The sequence below is a fragment of the Scyliorhinus canicula genome, chromosome 17 (genome assembly GCF_902713615.1).
Source record: "Scyliorhinus canicula chromosome 17, sScyCan1.1, whole genome shotgun sequence".
NCBI lineage: Eukaryota > Metazoa > Chordata > Chondrichthyes > Carcharhiniformes > Scyliorhinidae > Scyliorhinus > Scyliorhinus canicula.
This window is the reverse complement of record NC_052162.1, coordinates 59,606,665-59,621,070: the sequence shown is the minus strand read 5'-3', so window position 1 is coordinate 59,621,070 and position 14,406 is coordinate 59,606,665. Positions and strand designations below refer to the sequence as shown.

The following is a 14,406-nucleotide window of genomic DNA, read 5'->3' as shown; positions in this document are numbered from 1 at the left end:
GCTGAGGTCCCAGGTTCGATCCCGGCTCTGGGTCACTGTCCGTGTGGAGTTTGCACATTCTCCCCGTGTTTGGGTGGGTTTCGCCCCCACAACCCAAAAGATGTGCAGGGTAGGTGGATTGAACACGCTAAATTGGCCCTTAATTGGAAAAAATTGGGTACTGTAAATTAAAAGAAAAATAAGTCTGCCTCATTTCCCATTCCAGAGGGCTTCACGATATTCCACTCTCCCTATCCTCTCCTCTCCCTAAGGCTCTTAACAATAGCATTGAAGGCACTGGTGATCACTGGGTAGTCCTCCGAGCAGAAACAATGACGTTCGCTTGTAGTGTCTCTATTACCACTTTACTAATTCAGTAGAAAATAAGGAATTACATTTCAAACTTTGCTGGTCTGCATGGTCTTGTATCACTTAAATGGTGCGTGCACCCCACAGCCTCCTTGATAACTGAACAAAATTTGTAAAAGAATCTGCACCGGTAAATGGAAGGATTTCAAAGCTGTATATGATTCTCCTGGAATATCCGAGCAGGAGGAGACCATTCAGCCCATCGACCCTTCTCTGACAATCAAGCAGTTCCTGCCTGATGATCCACCTCTGTGACATTTTACCCCATTGTCCCAATATCTCTTGATTTCATTTGATATCCAGAAATCTAGCGATTTCTGTTTTAAACACTCAATGATTAAGAGCTTCCACAACACTCTAGGGCAGAGAATCTGAATGAAGACATTCTGCCTTACCTTAGATGACTTGCCCCTTATTCTGAGACCATGTTCCCTGGTTCTAGACTCACCAACCATATATATTTTATATATGGGTAGCACAGTGGTTAACACAGTTGCTTAACAGCTCCAGGGTCCCTGGTTCGATTCCCGGCTTGGGTGTGCAGAGTCTGCACGTTCTCCTGTGTCTGCGTGGGCTTGCTATAGTTTTCTCCCACAGTCCAAAGATGCGTAGGTTTGGTGGATTGGCCCTGTTAAATTGCCGTTAGTGACCAAAAAGGTTGGGTGGGCTTACGGGGATAGGGTGATGGTTTGGGCTTGGTAGGGTGCTCTTTCCAAGGGTTGGGGCAGACTCGGTGGGCCGAATGGCCTCCTTCTGCACTGTAAATAATATGACTATGATATGGCAACAGTGGTACTGAGTGGCATGAGCATTTTCCATTGTGAATCAGACCTAATGGTGGCTTTTTTTTTCACCATTAAAAACGAATGCCAAAAACAGAAGGGAAAGTTAACAGGAATCTTCAAAGGGCCAATTAGCAGTTGATCTTAATTGACTAAGACTTATATGATGCTGTTTCAGCTCTAAATCACACCCATACCCACTATTACAGCCTCAAGAGGTAAGAGCTGCCTTCTTGAAAATGAATCCGTGGAAAGCAACAGGCCCTGACGGAGCCCCTGGGCGAGCACTCAGAGCCTGTGCAGACCAGCTGGCGAGTGTATTCGCAGATATCTTCACCACCTAACTCCTCCACTCTAAGGTAAGTTCCCGCCTCCTTCAAGAAGACCACCATAATACCAGTACCAAAGAAGAACAATGCAGCCTGCCTCAACAACTACCAATCGATGGCCCTGACGCCTGTTATCATGAAATGCTGTGAGCAGCTAGTCATGAGATGGATCACTGCCAGCCTCCCAGACGGTCTCGGTCCTCTGCAGTTTGCCTATCACCCCAACCGTCCCACAGCAGATGCTATCTCCCTGGCTCTACAATCAACACTCGAAAACCTCGACAACCAGGACACCTATGTAAGACTGCTGTTCCTCAACTGCAGCTCCGCCTTCAACACTATTATCCTGACAAGACTAATAACCAAACTATGCAATCTTGGACTTGACCGCTCCCTGTGCAGCTGGATCCTCGACTTCCTAGCTTTAAGTTCATGGGGGTCACCATCACCAACAGTCTGTCCTGGTCCACTCACGTTGATGCAACAGTCACAAAAGCCCAACAACGTCTCGACTTCCTACGGAAGCTAAAGAAATTTGGCATGTCTGCATCGACTCTCACAAACGTCTACAGATAAGCGATAGAGAGCATCCTATCCGGCTGCATCACAGTTTGGTACGGCAACTGCTCGGTGCAAGATCGCAAGAAACTGCAGAGTGTGGTAAACTCAGCCCAACGCATCACGCAAGCTTGCCACCCCCACATTGATTCTGTATACACCTCCTGCTGCCTCAGGAAGGCAGACAGCATTATCAGAGACCCCCCCTACCCAGGCATTGCCTTCTTCCAGACCCTTCCATCAGGCAGAAGGTACAGAAGTCGGAAGACCCGCACATCCAGACATAGGAACAGTTTCTTCCCCACAGCTACAAGACTCCTCAACGACTCGGACTGATCTGTTCCCTATAAGAACACTATTCACGAAGCCCTATGCTGCTCTTGCTCATGTATTTGCTTTGTTTGGCCCCTTGTTCCGCACTGTAACCAATCACTTTGTTGATGTAAAATTTGTCAATGTTCTTTGTTGATTATTCTCTTTGTCTAATATGTACGTACTGTGTACGTTCCCTCGACCGCAGAAAAATACTTTTCACTGTACTTTGGTACATGTGACAATAAACCAAATCAAATAAATTATATTTACCTTCGTGTCTGTACTAGTGAACATTTTCTGTCTGTTGTGTGCCCACCACCTGCCAAACGTTTCACTTCAAAGTGTCACATATGGAACAGGGTGTGGAAACCAGTCGTTCCCTGCTGGATTTTCTGCCCTTAGGAGCTGTCAAGTCGACAGAGAAACAATCAACCTCTCCCTCTGACTTTCGACAGCAAAGATACCTTGTGGCATTAAAAGTTTAGATGCCTCCTTACCTGAGCAGCAGAGGAATACATGCTATAACACTCCTGTCACTGCTAACTAACATATCTAAGACAGTTAGGAAGTATGGGAACATCTTTACAGTGCAGTAGACCAAGCTTCGAAACAGAAGGAGAGAGGATCGGGTAATTCAGCAAATAGGGTTCAGGTGACCATTTTATTTTTGAGATTTTCGGTGGAAAAGAAGACCGAAAAAAATGAGAAACTCCACCCGGGGGAGAATAGGTTTGTGTAGTTGTTTTTAATGTGTAGTTTTCAGTAAGATCAAAAACGTTTGTAATGGTTACACTCTCTTGTCTCATTGCAGTGAGAATTGATCAGAGTCCCATGTCCCCTATGGAGGGTAAAACTGACAGTGAGGAAGACGATGATTCGCCTAATATGTCCTTCGACAGCATTCATGAGAGCAGCTCTGCCATTCTCAACCTATCGGGGGCGATGAGAGAGTAAGTATTCAGACCGTCTGCTGCTGTCTCCTGCTTTACTGTTGTAATTATTACAAAATCCCAACTGCCAAGATTGCAAACGAGACTACAGTATTCAATGTCTTCTGCTTTTGTGGTCGGCGGTGGTAATGGCTCACCTTCAGTTGTTATCTGAGTGCATTAACTGGTGTAAATTGCCACATAATCTAGCCTCTGCCATGTATTTGCACTTTCTGTCAGTTGGGCACTACATTGCGCTTGTACCTGAAATCCCTGAGAGAATCTATTGGTGGAGTTCCCTAACCAGAACAAGCCCAGTGCCAACCTCATTGTGAGACCACAAGGGCACCAGAGCTTTGAAATATAACTGACCCCTTTGTGGGCACAATTTATTGGGAACCACAGTGATGGTGTGTGCAAATGTATTTCTTGTGAGTTCCTTGATTGTAGGATGACTACAATGTGTTTTGTGCATGCATTGGGTGAAAAATCATGATAGAAGTGACTGAACAGAGTTACTTTCTCCTTTTCCCCAGGGAGGATTCAGTGTGGCCTATTGATCCCACCCGTCTGCTGGATGACCCATATGGGTGAGTATTTAAGGCAGGCTGTGAAGGAAAAACCAGGGCCAGTGGCTGTTTTGTTGGAGCTCTCTGTTTGTAATATGTCATTTCCCAATCATTGGATTTAACCTGCATGTTGGCAGTAGATAATGTTCTACTGAAGGTTTAGAATTTTGAAACATAGGAATTAGGAGCAGAAATAGGCAATTCAGCCCTTCTAGCCTGCTCCACTATTCTATTAGATCATGGCTGACCTCCTCTCCATCTGTTCCCCATATACCTCTAACCCATTTTTAAAATCTCCTCCTTGAAACCATTGAATGACCCCAATTCCACCATACTATGGGGCAGCGAGTTCTGCAAATTATTTAAAAAAAACAATATTTTTATTCAAGGCATTTTCACAAAATATCAGAAGAGCAACAAAACAACTCAATAATCAACCATAACCCGCCTGACCCCCCCTGACACCAACACCCCGCCACGTCCCACCTTCCCCATTTTAAATCGATAAACAGCTTCCGCCTGTTGGTGAACCACTCTGCTGACCCTTGCAGAGCGAACTTGACCTCTTCCAGCCTCTGGAGCTCTGAGCAGGTCGCTCATCACCATTCCTGCTTTCAGAGGCTCTGAGTCCCGGCACCCTAACCCCAGGCTATCAGGGAGGCAAAGTTCAAAACATTGGCCTCTCTCACCCCCCCGGGTCTTCTGACACCACAAATATCACCACCTCTGGACTCGGAAGCACCTCTGCACCCAACACCTCGGACATCACGTCCAAAAACCCCTACCAGAACCCCCTCAATCTTGGACATGCCCAGAACATGTGGACATGATTCCCGGGCTCCCCCCCGCACACCGCCCGCACCTATCTTCTACACCTGCAAAGAACCTACTCATCCCTGTGCACCACCTTATACTGAATAAAGCTTAACCCCGCACACGTTGAAGACGCATTCACCCTCCGCAAGGTTCACCTTCGCCTCCCCTATTTTATCCTTCGACAGCACCTTGTTCTGCAACCCCAGGGGTGGCAGCCCAGGAGAGAATGGCACCTCTTTCCTCACAAAATCTGGAACCTGCAGGTATCTAAAGCCATTCCCCCTGGACAACACATACACTTCCTCCAAGTCCTCCAACCCCACCAGTTCAGCAGCCTCTGTGAGAAGTTGGTACTGACCCACACATGATGGTTCACAGCTAATGTCATGTACAAAGCAAAGGCCAGAACCTTTTCTTTGTGGAAGTTAGGGAGGGCTGTTGGATGAACAGGTTACTGTGAGCTACTCACCATTTCTTCTTTCAACAAAGAAATAACGCAAGGGGCTGCAGGTATTAACTGGAAGAGAGGAACAAGCAGAAATGATGGAGATCAGAATGATTGCAAATTCTGTCCTCAGTTGGCACAGGGTTCGCTGATCTCAGTCTGGTTAATTGGTAGGGTGCTACTCTTGGTTTATGATCCCTAGATTAGATAAGGAAATAAATGGACAGGTTTCTTACTCCTGATTTGCTATATAGTAACTCCTGCTGGAAATCCCTTTGTATAGATATCTGGAGAATGAACTGCTCTAAAATTGCGCCACAGTCAGATAGATAATATACTGACATTAATTGTTGAGGCTCAAGTGAATAAAAGCTGCTGGCACCCATGGAGTCATATCTGTGAAATAAGTCAGCATTTTCAGGTTAGGAGGGAAAACATTTGGGGCAAAAAATTGAAGAAGGTGAGGATTCATGTACTGCTTTCAGCATAAAACTGTCTTATTGTAAGCACATGATTTGACAGCTTCTTTTATAAATTAGTCTTACTCTACAGAGCAATTTGCTATTTTTTTTAAAAAATCACTCTGAGTGACATTTTACTATGATTCCCTTGGCGAATTAACTTGCTAAGTAAGCTGTAGACAAGTTCCATCACATGGACTCCTGGTTAAAAAAAAAAAAATCAATTTGTTAGTTTCTGGAAGAATAACAGTATTGGAGTTGAGATTTTATAAATCTGTGCATTAAGCTGATCCCTGCTCCATAACATCAAGGACACCCATGTGGCTATTGAGGCAGAGACTATAGGATTGACTAACTTGGCTTGGAGGAAATGGAGGGTAAAGTCCTACCGTTCATTTTCATGATCAATGTAGCAACATGATTGTGAGTTTCTTAAGCTTGAGGCTGCTTCCCGGTAGCATAAACTCAGTATATCCAAAGGTTTTTGGAGAAATATTTGAAGAGGGTGTACATGAAGGAACATGTGTGGAAATGGTGGGGGGATGAGATTAGATTCCTTCCAAACCTGTGACATTTATGGCATAGAAGGACAAAGGGTAGCAGAGGCATTGGAACACCACCGCTTTTCCGTTCCCTCAATGTCACACACTATCCTGACTTAGAACAATATCGCAATTCCTTTCATTGCTGCTGGATTAAAACTCCCTCCCAAACAGTCCTGTGGATGTCCGTGAACACCAACGGTTCAAGAAAGAAGCTCACCACTACCTTCTCAAGGGAAATTAGGGCTGTGCAGTAAACGCTGACTTTATTCGCAAGCTGACAACCCATGAGTGAATAAAAAAGATATGAAGGCCTCAACTGAAGTGCAAGCACAGACTCGAATTTTCCGACACTGTGATTCTGTTCCAGTCCATGGCCAACAATGTGAGTGCATTATTTTAAAAATTCCAAATATAGAATGCTGCATCTCAAACGGCAGTTGGCTTGGCAACACATGATGGTAGCAACTACAGAGGGATTATTCAGCCTCTCTTTATATTGTATCCATTTTACTAATGAAATGGGATGAGACCTAGTCATAGAATCGTGGAATCTACAGTGCAGAAGGAGGCCATTCAACCCATCGAGTCTGCACCCGCCCTTGGAAAGAGACCCTTACTCAAGCCCACACCTTCACCCTATCCCCGTAACCCGGTAACCCCACCTAACCTTTTTTGGGATGCTAAGGGCAATTTAGCATGGCCAATTCACCTAACCTGCACATCATTGGACTGTGGGAGGAAACTGGAGCACCCGGATGAAACCTACACAGACACGGTGAGAATGTGCAGACTCTGCACAGACAGTGTCCCAAGCTGGAATCGAACCTGGGGTCCTGGAGCTGTTAAGCAACTGTGCTAACCACTGTGCTACCGTAATGCCCGGTCTAGTATGAGGCCCACTTCAAACAAAATCATATAATTTACCTTGATTGGTGTTGCCACCTCCCCCCCCCCCCCCCCCTCCCCTATACACACACAGACAATTTCCTCCCATTTGTACCTTCCTTGAAGGCGTTGATTAACACTAGAATCTAGTTCAGTGAATGACAGGAACCTCATCATAACTCGAGAGAAATAGCCTGTAGGAGTGTTTCCAAGGTCTGAGTATTGAGCTAGCCTTTATGTGGTGTTCCTCCCTCATAGTTATGGCATAGCTTAATAAACAGAGCAACAGACACATCAGCCTGGTTAAGACGGCTTTGTTATTCTAAGCTTGGTTTCGTGTCCACAAGAGACCGATCTGGATAAATGCCAAGATCAATCTGGCTAACACTGATAAAAACACACTAATTATAGGATTTTCCAAAAATAAATATCCCACCCCAGCTGGACTTGATCCGATCCTTGGAGCTGTCACTTCTATATTATCCAGTAAAATTTACTTTAAGCAAAATGATGATTTGTGATCAGCTCATGATTTAACCCCATCCTTTCACCAGTTCTTTACCAGGATCTTGTGTCCATTCTAAAGTTGTTTTTCGGACATTGTCAACCTAGCATCGCAGTCAATTCCTGTCCACCTCATTGTTCATCCAGGGACAGGATACCAAAGCGGGTTTCCTCTTCACTCCATGGAATATTTGAGACAGGATATTGGGGCCACTGATAAAAACTGTTCCTTTTTCTTTTCTAATTTTTAGAGTATCCAATTCATTTTTCCAATTAAGGGGCACTTTAGAGTGGCCAATCCACCTACCTTGCACATCTTTTGGGTTGTGGGGGCGAAACCCACGCAAACATGGGGAGAACGTGCAAACTCTACACGGACAGTGCCCCAGTGCCGGGATCGAACCTCGGACCTCGGCGCCGTGAGCCGCAGTGCTAACCATTGCGCCACCGTGCTGCCCCTGGACACCCCTTTCACAGCCATTCTTCATTTTTGAGCTGGGGCTGTCAGATGTGGGCAGTTCTCAAAATGTGGGAGAGTGGAGGTGAACCTGATGGCCATGTGCACTTTTCAGTGGGAGAGCATCGGAGGCGGCCATATAGACACTCCCGATCAACTAGAGCAGGGGTGGGCAAACTACGGCCCGCGGGCCGCATGCGGACCGCCAAAGGTATTTCTGCGGCCCATCAAGTCATTAAAAAAAAAATGTTAAAAAATTTTATTTTTTAAGGTTAATGGGGGGGGGGGGGGGGGGGGGGGGCTGTTGGGTTACTTACTGGTATAGGGTGGATACGTTGACTTGAGTAGGGTGATCATTGCTCGGCACAACGTCGAGGGCCGAAGGGCCTGTTCTGTGCTGTACTGTTCTATGTTCTATATGAGGCGCCCAGAATCATAACCTGGTGAAGTAATTATTTTACTTAATATACTGTGCGGCCCTTTATGAATTGTGAATTTCTGAATGTGGCCCTTGCACGGAAAAGTTTGCCCACCCCTGAACTAGAGACTACGCATTAGTGATTGGCAGGTGAGGTAGCTTAAGCGAGATTAGTCTAACACGGATCTGCATTATTTGCCGCTGTATGGTAAAAGGTACAGTTGATTCCCAAAAAATAGGAACAGGAAAAGGCCATTTAACCCCTCTAGCTCAATTCAGTATGTGAGATTGGGGTTTTTTTGAGAGTGAGAGTCTCTGCTCGAGGAGGGGTGTGTCTGTTGATAGCCGTCACAGATATCTGTGCTTTTCTAACCAAATAGGGTGGTGCTGTTACCCAGAAATAACCTGAGATGAAAGGACAGCATGGTAGCACAGTAGTTAGCACAGTTACTTCACAGCTCCAGGGTCCCAGGTTTGATTCCCGGCTTGGATCTGTGCGGAATCTGCAAATTCTCATGGGTCTGTGTGGGTTTCCTCCGGGTGCTCTGGTTTCCCCTCACAGTCCAAAGATGTGCAGGCTAGGTAAATTGGCCATGATAAATTACTGTTGGTGTCCAAAAAAAGTTGGGTTGGGTGGGGTTACTGGGTTACGGGAATAGGGTGGAGGCAAAGGCTTAAGTGAGGTGCTCTTTTCAAGGGTCGGTGCAGACTCGATAGGCCGAATGGGTTCCTTCTGCACTGTAAATTCTATAAAAGAAGAAACCGCAGCAACAGAAGGTATCATGAAATGGAACAAAATTTTAATAATTACACAAATTTCCCCCTCCAACCTGTTTATTTAAGGAATTGATGCGGAACAATATGGGGAAATAGGAGTACAAGAAGGAGTACTAGCCTAATCTGCCATTCAATGTAGGTTATGGCTGATCTGTGCCTCAACTTCATTTACCAGCCTTGGGTTCTCTATTCCTTAATATCATAGAATAGAATTGTAGAACCTCTACAGTGCCTACGGAGGCCATTTGGCCCATTGAGTCGGCACCGACCCTCTGAAAGAGCATCCTAACCAAGCCCCCTTCCTTTCCCTGTAACACCACCGAGGGACAATTTAGCATATCCAATCCACCTGATTTGCAAATCTTTGGGCTGTGGGAGGAAACCGGAGCACCCAGGAGGAAACTCTCACAGACACGCAAAGAACGTGCAGACTCCACACAGACAGTTGCCCAAGGCCACAAATCAAACCTGGATCCCTGGCGCTGTGAGGCAGCAGTGCACGGTGACACCAAACATGGTGGTACCAAACAAAACTATTTGTATTTGTTTGGAAATATTTGAGTGACGTAGCCTATTTCCACTGATCTTTTATGTGAAGGAGTACTTACTGAAATCACCCCTTTCAATCCAGCTCTATGGTGGAGTTGAATTCCTTGCCCCAGAACCATACTGAAGATGGCAGAAGACAGGGAAGAGTTTCATAGCAACTCAACGCTTGGCTCCTGAGGACTTCAAACTGTGATGTTGAAATACTGCATGGTAGCATAGCGGTTAGCACAAATGCTTCACAGCTCCAGGATCCCAGGTTCTATTCCTGGCTTAGGTCACTGTCTGTGCGGAGTCTGCACGTTCTCCTCGTGTGTGAGTGGGTTTCCTCCGGGTGCTCTGGTTTCCTCCCACTGTCCAAAGATGTGCAGGTTAGGTGGCTTGGCCATGCTAAATTGCCCTTAGTGTCCAAAATTGCCCTTAGTGTTGGGTGGGGTTACTGGGTTATGGGGATAGGGTGGGGGTGTGGGCCTGGGTAGGGTGCTCTTTCCAAGAGCCGGTGCAGACTTGATGGGCCGAATGGTGTCCTTCTGTACTGTAAATTCTATGATTCTATGAAATTTACATGTGCGTTACATATAACACAAAGAACATGGTAGAGAAGCGAATTAGAGATCTCAGCGGTCCAGTGACATCGGCATCCCACTCCACTGGTGTAATTATCATGTGATGCTTGCTCTCAGAATCTGTTGTTTGGCTTCTGTAGTGAGGCTGCACTGTGTGATCTTGCCATGTCCCAAAGCACAGTGCTTGCTTGCCACGCCTTCTCGTGCTGCAGCCGTCTCCAATTACCGTGTCACAGTGCACCACACCCAGTTGTCACACCAGGCCTCCTGCTTGCTCAGTAAGCCACGTAGCACAGCAACCCCAGCTCCCAGCAAAAGTCTCCCCCCCCCCCCCCCGACCCACAGGCACAACATATGACATGTTGTGTGACGATGACACCAACTTGTGTCAAAGACCATGACGACTGGGCTGTGTAGTTTCTTTTTAAAAAACTGTCACTGAAAACACAATCTGAACGGTTCATCTGAGAACGCTGTGATTCAGGGCAAACCCCTCGGGGTCATGTCCCAACCTCTAAACACCAATTTACATTCTTCACTTCTATTTTTAGCACCAGTCAACAAGTTCTTCAGGTCAGTATTAGTAAATCATCTCTCCTGTTTGATCAACTCTCACAACCTGCAGAATCCGGGTGAAAGCTTACGGTTTCCCCTCATGTTTTTTGCCATTTTCTTTATTTCTAACGCCGTGGGGGGAAAAAACTAAAGTAAACGAGGTTTGAGTTCAAAAGCTGAAACAGGTTTTGGGTTTTCAAACTGCCCACACCCAGTCGGGAAGGGGAAAGGGCTGGCGATAGTTTACCCCTGCCAACTGAAGTGGCCTTCCCGGATAAACATGTTACGCAAGTGTCTGTGTGCAGCTTAGGCTATACGCAGCGCAACAGCAGGAAGCAGGCAACTGGCCAAGTTACTTCATAAGGAGGTTAGTCTGTTTGTCGTCTGTGCACCAGAGCTGATTTAATCTTGCCTTAACGAAGGTTGGGGGGGGGGGGGGGGGGGGGGGGGAGGGTGGATATAGTTGCTGGGGAAAGAGAACCTTGCTGCCCCCTGCTGGTTGTGTTGGTTCAGTTCCGTAAAGAATGATGATTTTGTAAGTGTAATAAAGTCCTTTGACAATTGTGTCCAAGACGACTTTCAAAGAATGTCATTTCAGACACTCTGCATTTGATCAGGTGAACTACCCTCTGCAACAATTTGACGGTGCCTCCAGTGTGGCTGGCCCTGATATACAGACGATTGTCATTGGACAGACATGGGGGAACCCTAAAGTTCTCTTTGGCGTTGCATGCTAGTCCATTCATAGATTAGTCAGTGAAAGTGCTCCTGAATCTAAAAAGAGCCTCTTCTGATACGGGAGAGAGGGAGTAAAAATGAGAGTATGTGCATGCACATATATATTATTGTCACTACAATAGCTGAGTTCCCTCATTAGGCTATATTTTCTCGTTATTGACTATAAATAGTCATAATTCTAACTTGTAACACAGCTTGAAAATTCTGCCTCCGACTGGGATATTTGTTTGTACCCACTGCTTTTGCTTCCAGGTTTTGTGAGATTTCCCATTTTCATATGGGAGAAAATAGATCAATTTGTCTTGTTTCTGACAAAACCAATTGCATATGGTTCTTGTGGCCACAGAAGGTGCACTGATATACAGTGGTAGGGTGGGGTGTGGATTTTCTGGGCCCGTTTGCAGCAGGCGCAAGGCTCCCCCCCCCCCCCCCCCCCCCCCCCCGTCATCAGGTTCACGCCCAACATTATGCCCCCCCCCCCCACCCCACATGACATCACCAGCAGTTGAGATGACCACATTGGGGTCACGGAGGCCTGTGTAGCCCCCCCCAAGTGGATTGATGTCAAGCTGACTACTGTTAAGTTCGTCCTTGACGAAGTGATGCAAAATGTTATCAATGTGTACCTTGTGCTGCCCTATTATTTTCTTTTATTTGCTTTTCTTTTCATGTACTTAACGATCTGTTGAGCTACTCGCAGAAAAATACTTTACACGGTACCTGGGTACACATAACAATGAACAAATCCAATGCAATGTGGATTATTTCTTGATACCACCTAAGACAAGTTTCTTGCTAAATATGACTACTGTAACTTGCAGCAGTAGAGTGTGATCCTAGTTATTCCACTAGATTGAGGAGGATTGGATGAAATGACAGAACTTAATTTATAAAACGTTGTGTGCGGTTCATCGCCAGTTGATGTCTTCATTGTGCAGTCAGAGTGTTTTTGCACAAACACACCTGTGGCCTTCCATGTGAAATGGTTCCAGAGATCTTTCTTCAGGGACATTTCTTCAGAACGGAAAGGGAACCATCATTGAAGAGCTCTGGGAAAGGGCTGACAGGTGGACACATCTCATTATGTTGGGGCAAATTCTTGAAGCTGTGGAGAAAATTATTTATTACTAAGCCTCTTTTTTTTGTAGTATGTTCTGGTGGGTGTCTTTGTTCATTTGACTAGTTCACCTGTGAGTGATTGAAAATACATAATACCAACCTCTCATATTTGTGAGTGATGGTTCTCTTCTACCTTTTTCCTCCTTTCCTTAGGGCAGCACGGTAGCATGGTGGTTAGCATAAATGCTTCACAGCTCCAGGGTCCCAGGTTCAGTTCCCGGCTGGGTCACTGTCTGTGTGGAGTCTGCACGTCCTTCCCGTGTGTGCGTGGGTTTCCTCCGGGTGCTCCGGTTTCCTCCCACAGTCCAAAGATGTGCGGGTTAGGTGGATTGGCCAGGCTAAATTGCCCGTAGTGTCCTAAAAAAAAAATAAGGTTAGAGGGGGTTGTTGGGTTACTGGTATAGGGTGGATACGTGGGTTTGAGTAGGGTGATCGTTGCTCGGCACAACATCGAGGGCCGAAGGGCCTGTTCTGTGCTGTACTGTTCTGTGTTCTATGTTCCTCTCGTTGCATTATTTATTTGGCAATGCAGATATATATTTCTGCAGAAGCAATTCCTAGCAGGCTTCATGAGTGTTCAGAGGCCCACTCGTTAACACTGGTGAGCCTTCCAGGTTTTAATTTGGAGATCAGACAGGTGATTGCTTGTTAAGTTTTTAAAGATGCTTTCCCTCTAAAGTATAATAGTAGTTTAAATCAGTACTGGGAGATATATATTGCATTAAATGTATAGCTTAACTAGTTAAACTATTTGGTATAACAATAGACTACAGTCTATAATTTCCAAACTTTAACCTAATTGGTTAAATTGAGCATAATAATGATGGTGAAGATGGTGTAGTGTTGCAGGTGTAGCATGTCGGATCTGATGGCCACCTGTGTAATCCATCACAATCAAATTAAGCACAGTAAGGTCTTACAACACCAGGTTAAAGTCCAACAGAGTATTTCCTCTAAATGTTTCTCAGAGACTTAAATAACTTAGAAGCACTGCCTAAAAACAGGTTAACACTAAACATGTCCATGCTTAATGTTCGAAGGGAAAGCAAAGTGAAATTTTGCCAAACTCTTTGCTCCTAATTTTCTCCTCCCCACTCCATGAATGCCGCTGTGGCTTCTTCCTTCACAAAACACCCCCACCCCCCCCCCCCCCCCCATCCATGCCCTCTCACAAGCCCCCCCTACCACACGACCCCCCACCCCACACACTAACAGCCCCCTCACATGGCCCTTCCCACAATCCCAACAAACCCACATACCGATGACCCCACCCCCACACCCTCTCTCCCACACCCCCACAACTGTCCAGACACCCCCCTCACACACCCCCACCACTCAGCACAGCTCCTCCCACGTCACCACCACCCATCCCCCTCCCACAACCCCAACAATGCCCCCCCCCCGCACAACCCCCCTCCCCCTCGCACCCTAACCCTCCCCACACCTCCTCCCCTCCCAGAACACACCCTAAAGTATTTCTCCCACCTTCTCTACTTACTCCATTTTAGTAAAACATAGAACATAGAACATTACAGCGCAGTACAGGCCCTTCGGCCCTCGATGTTGCACCGTCCTGTGAAACCCTTCTAAAGTCCCTCTACACTATTCCCTTATCGTCCATATGCCTATCCAATGACCATTTGAATGCGTTTAGTGTTGGCGAGTCCAATACTGTTGCAGGCAGGGCATTCCACGCCCTTACTGAGCAAAGAACCTGCCTCTGACATCTGTCCTATATCTATCT

The 14,406-nt window shown here is 46.1% G+C and overlaps 1 protein-coding gene across 9 annotated transcripts in view; it reads left to right on the top strand.

Moving 5' to 3' along the window:
* LOC119951340 (Krueppel-like factor 12) overlaps positions 1-14,406 on the top strand; it is a 210,150-nt gene that overhangs the window by 170,693 nt on the left and 25,051 nt on the right. For all 9 annotated transcript variants that reach the window (XM_038774459.1, XM_038774461.1, XM_038774462.1 and 6 more), the window contains 2 exons: positions 3,144-3,282; positions 3,798-3,851. In XM_038774459.1, coding sequence (XP_038630387.1) covers positions 3,144-3,282; positions 3,798-3,851 — 193 coding nt within the window. The remainder of the gene's footprint in view (positions 1-3,143; positions 3,283-3,797; positions 3,852-14,406) is intronic.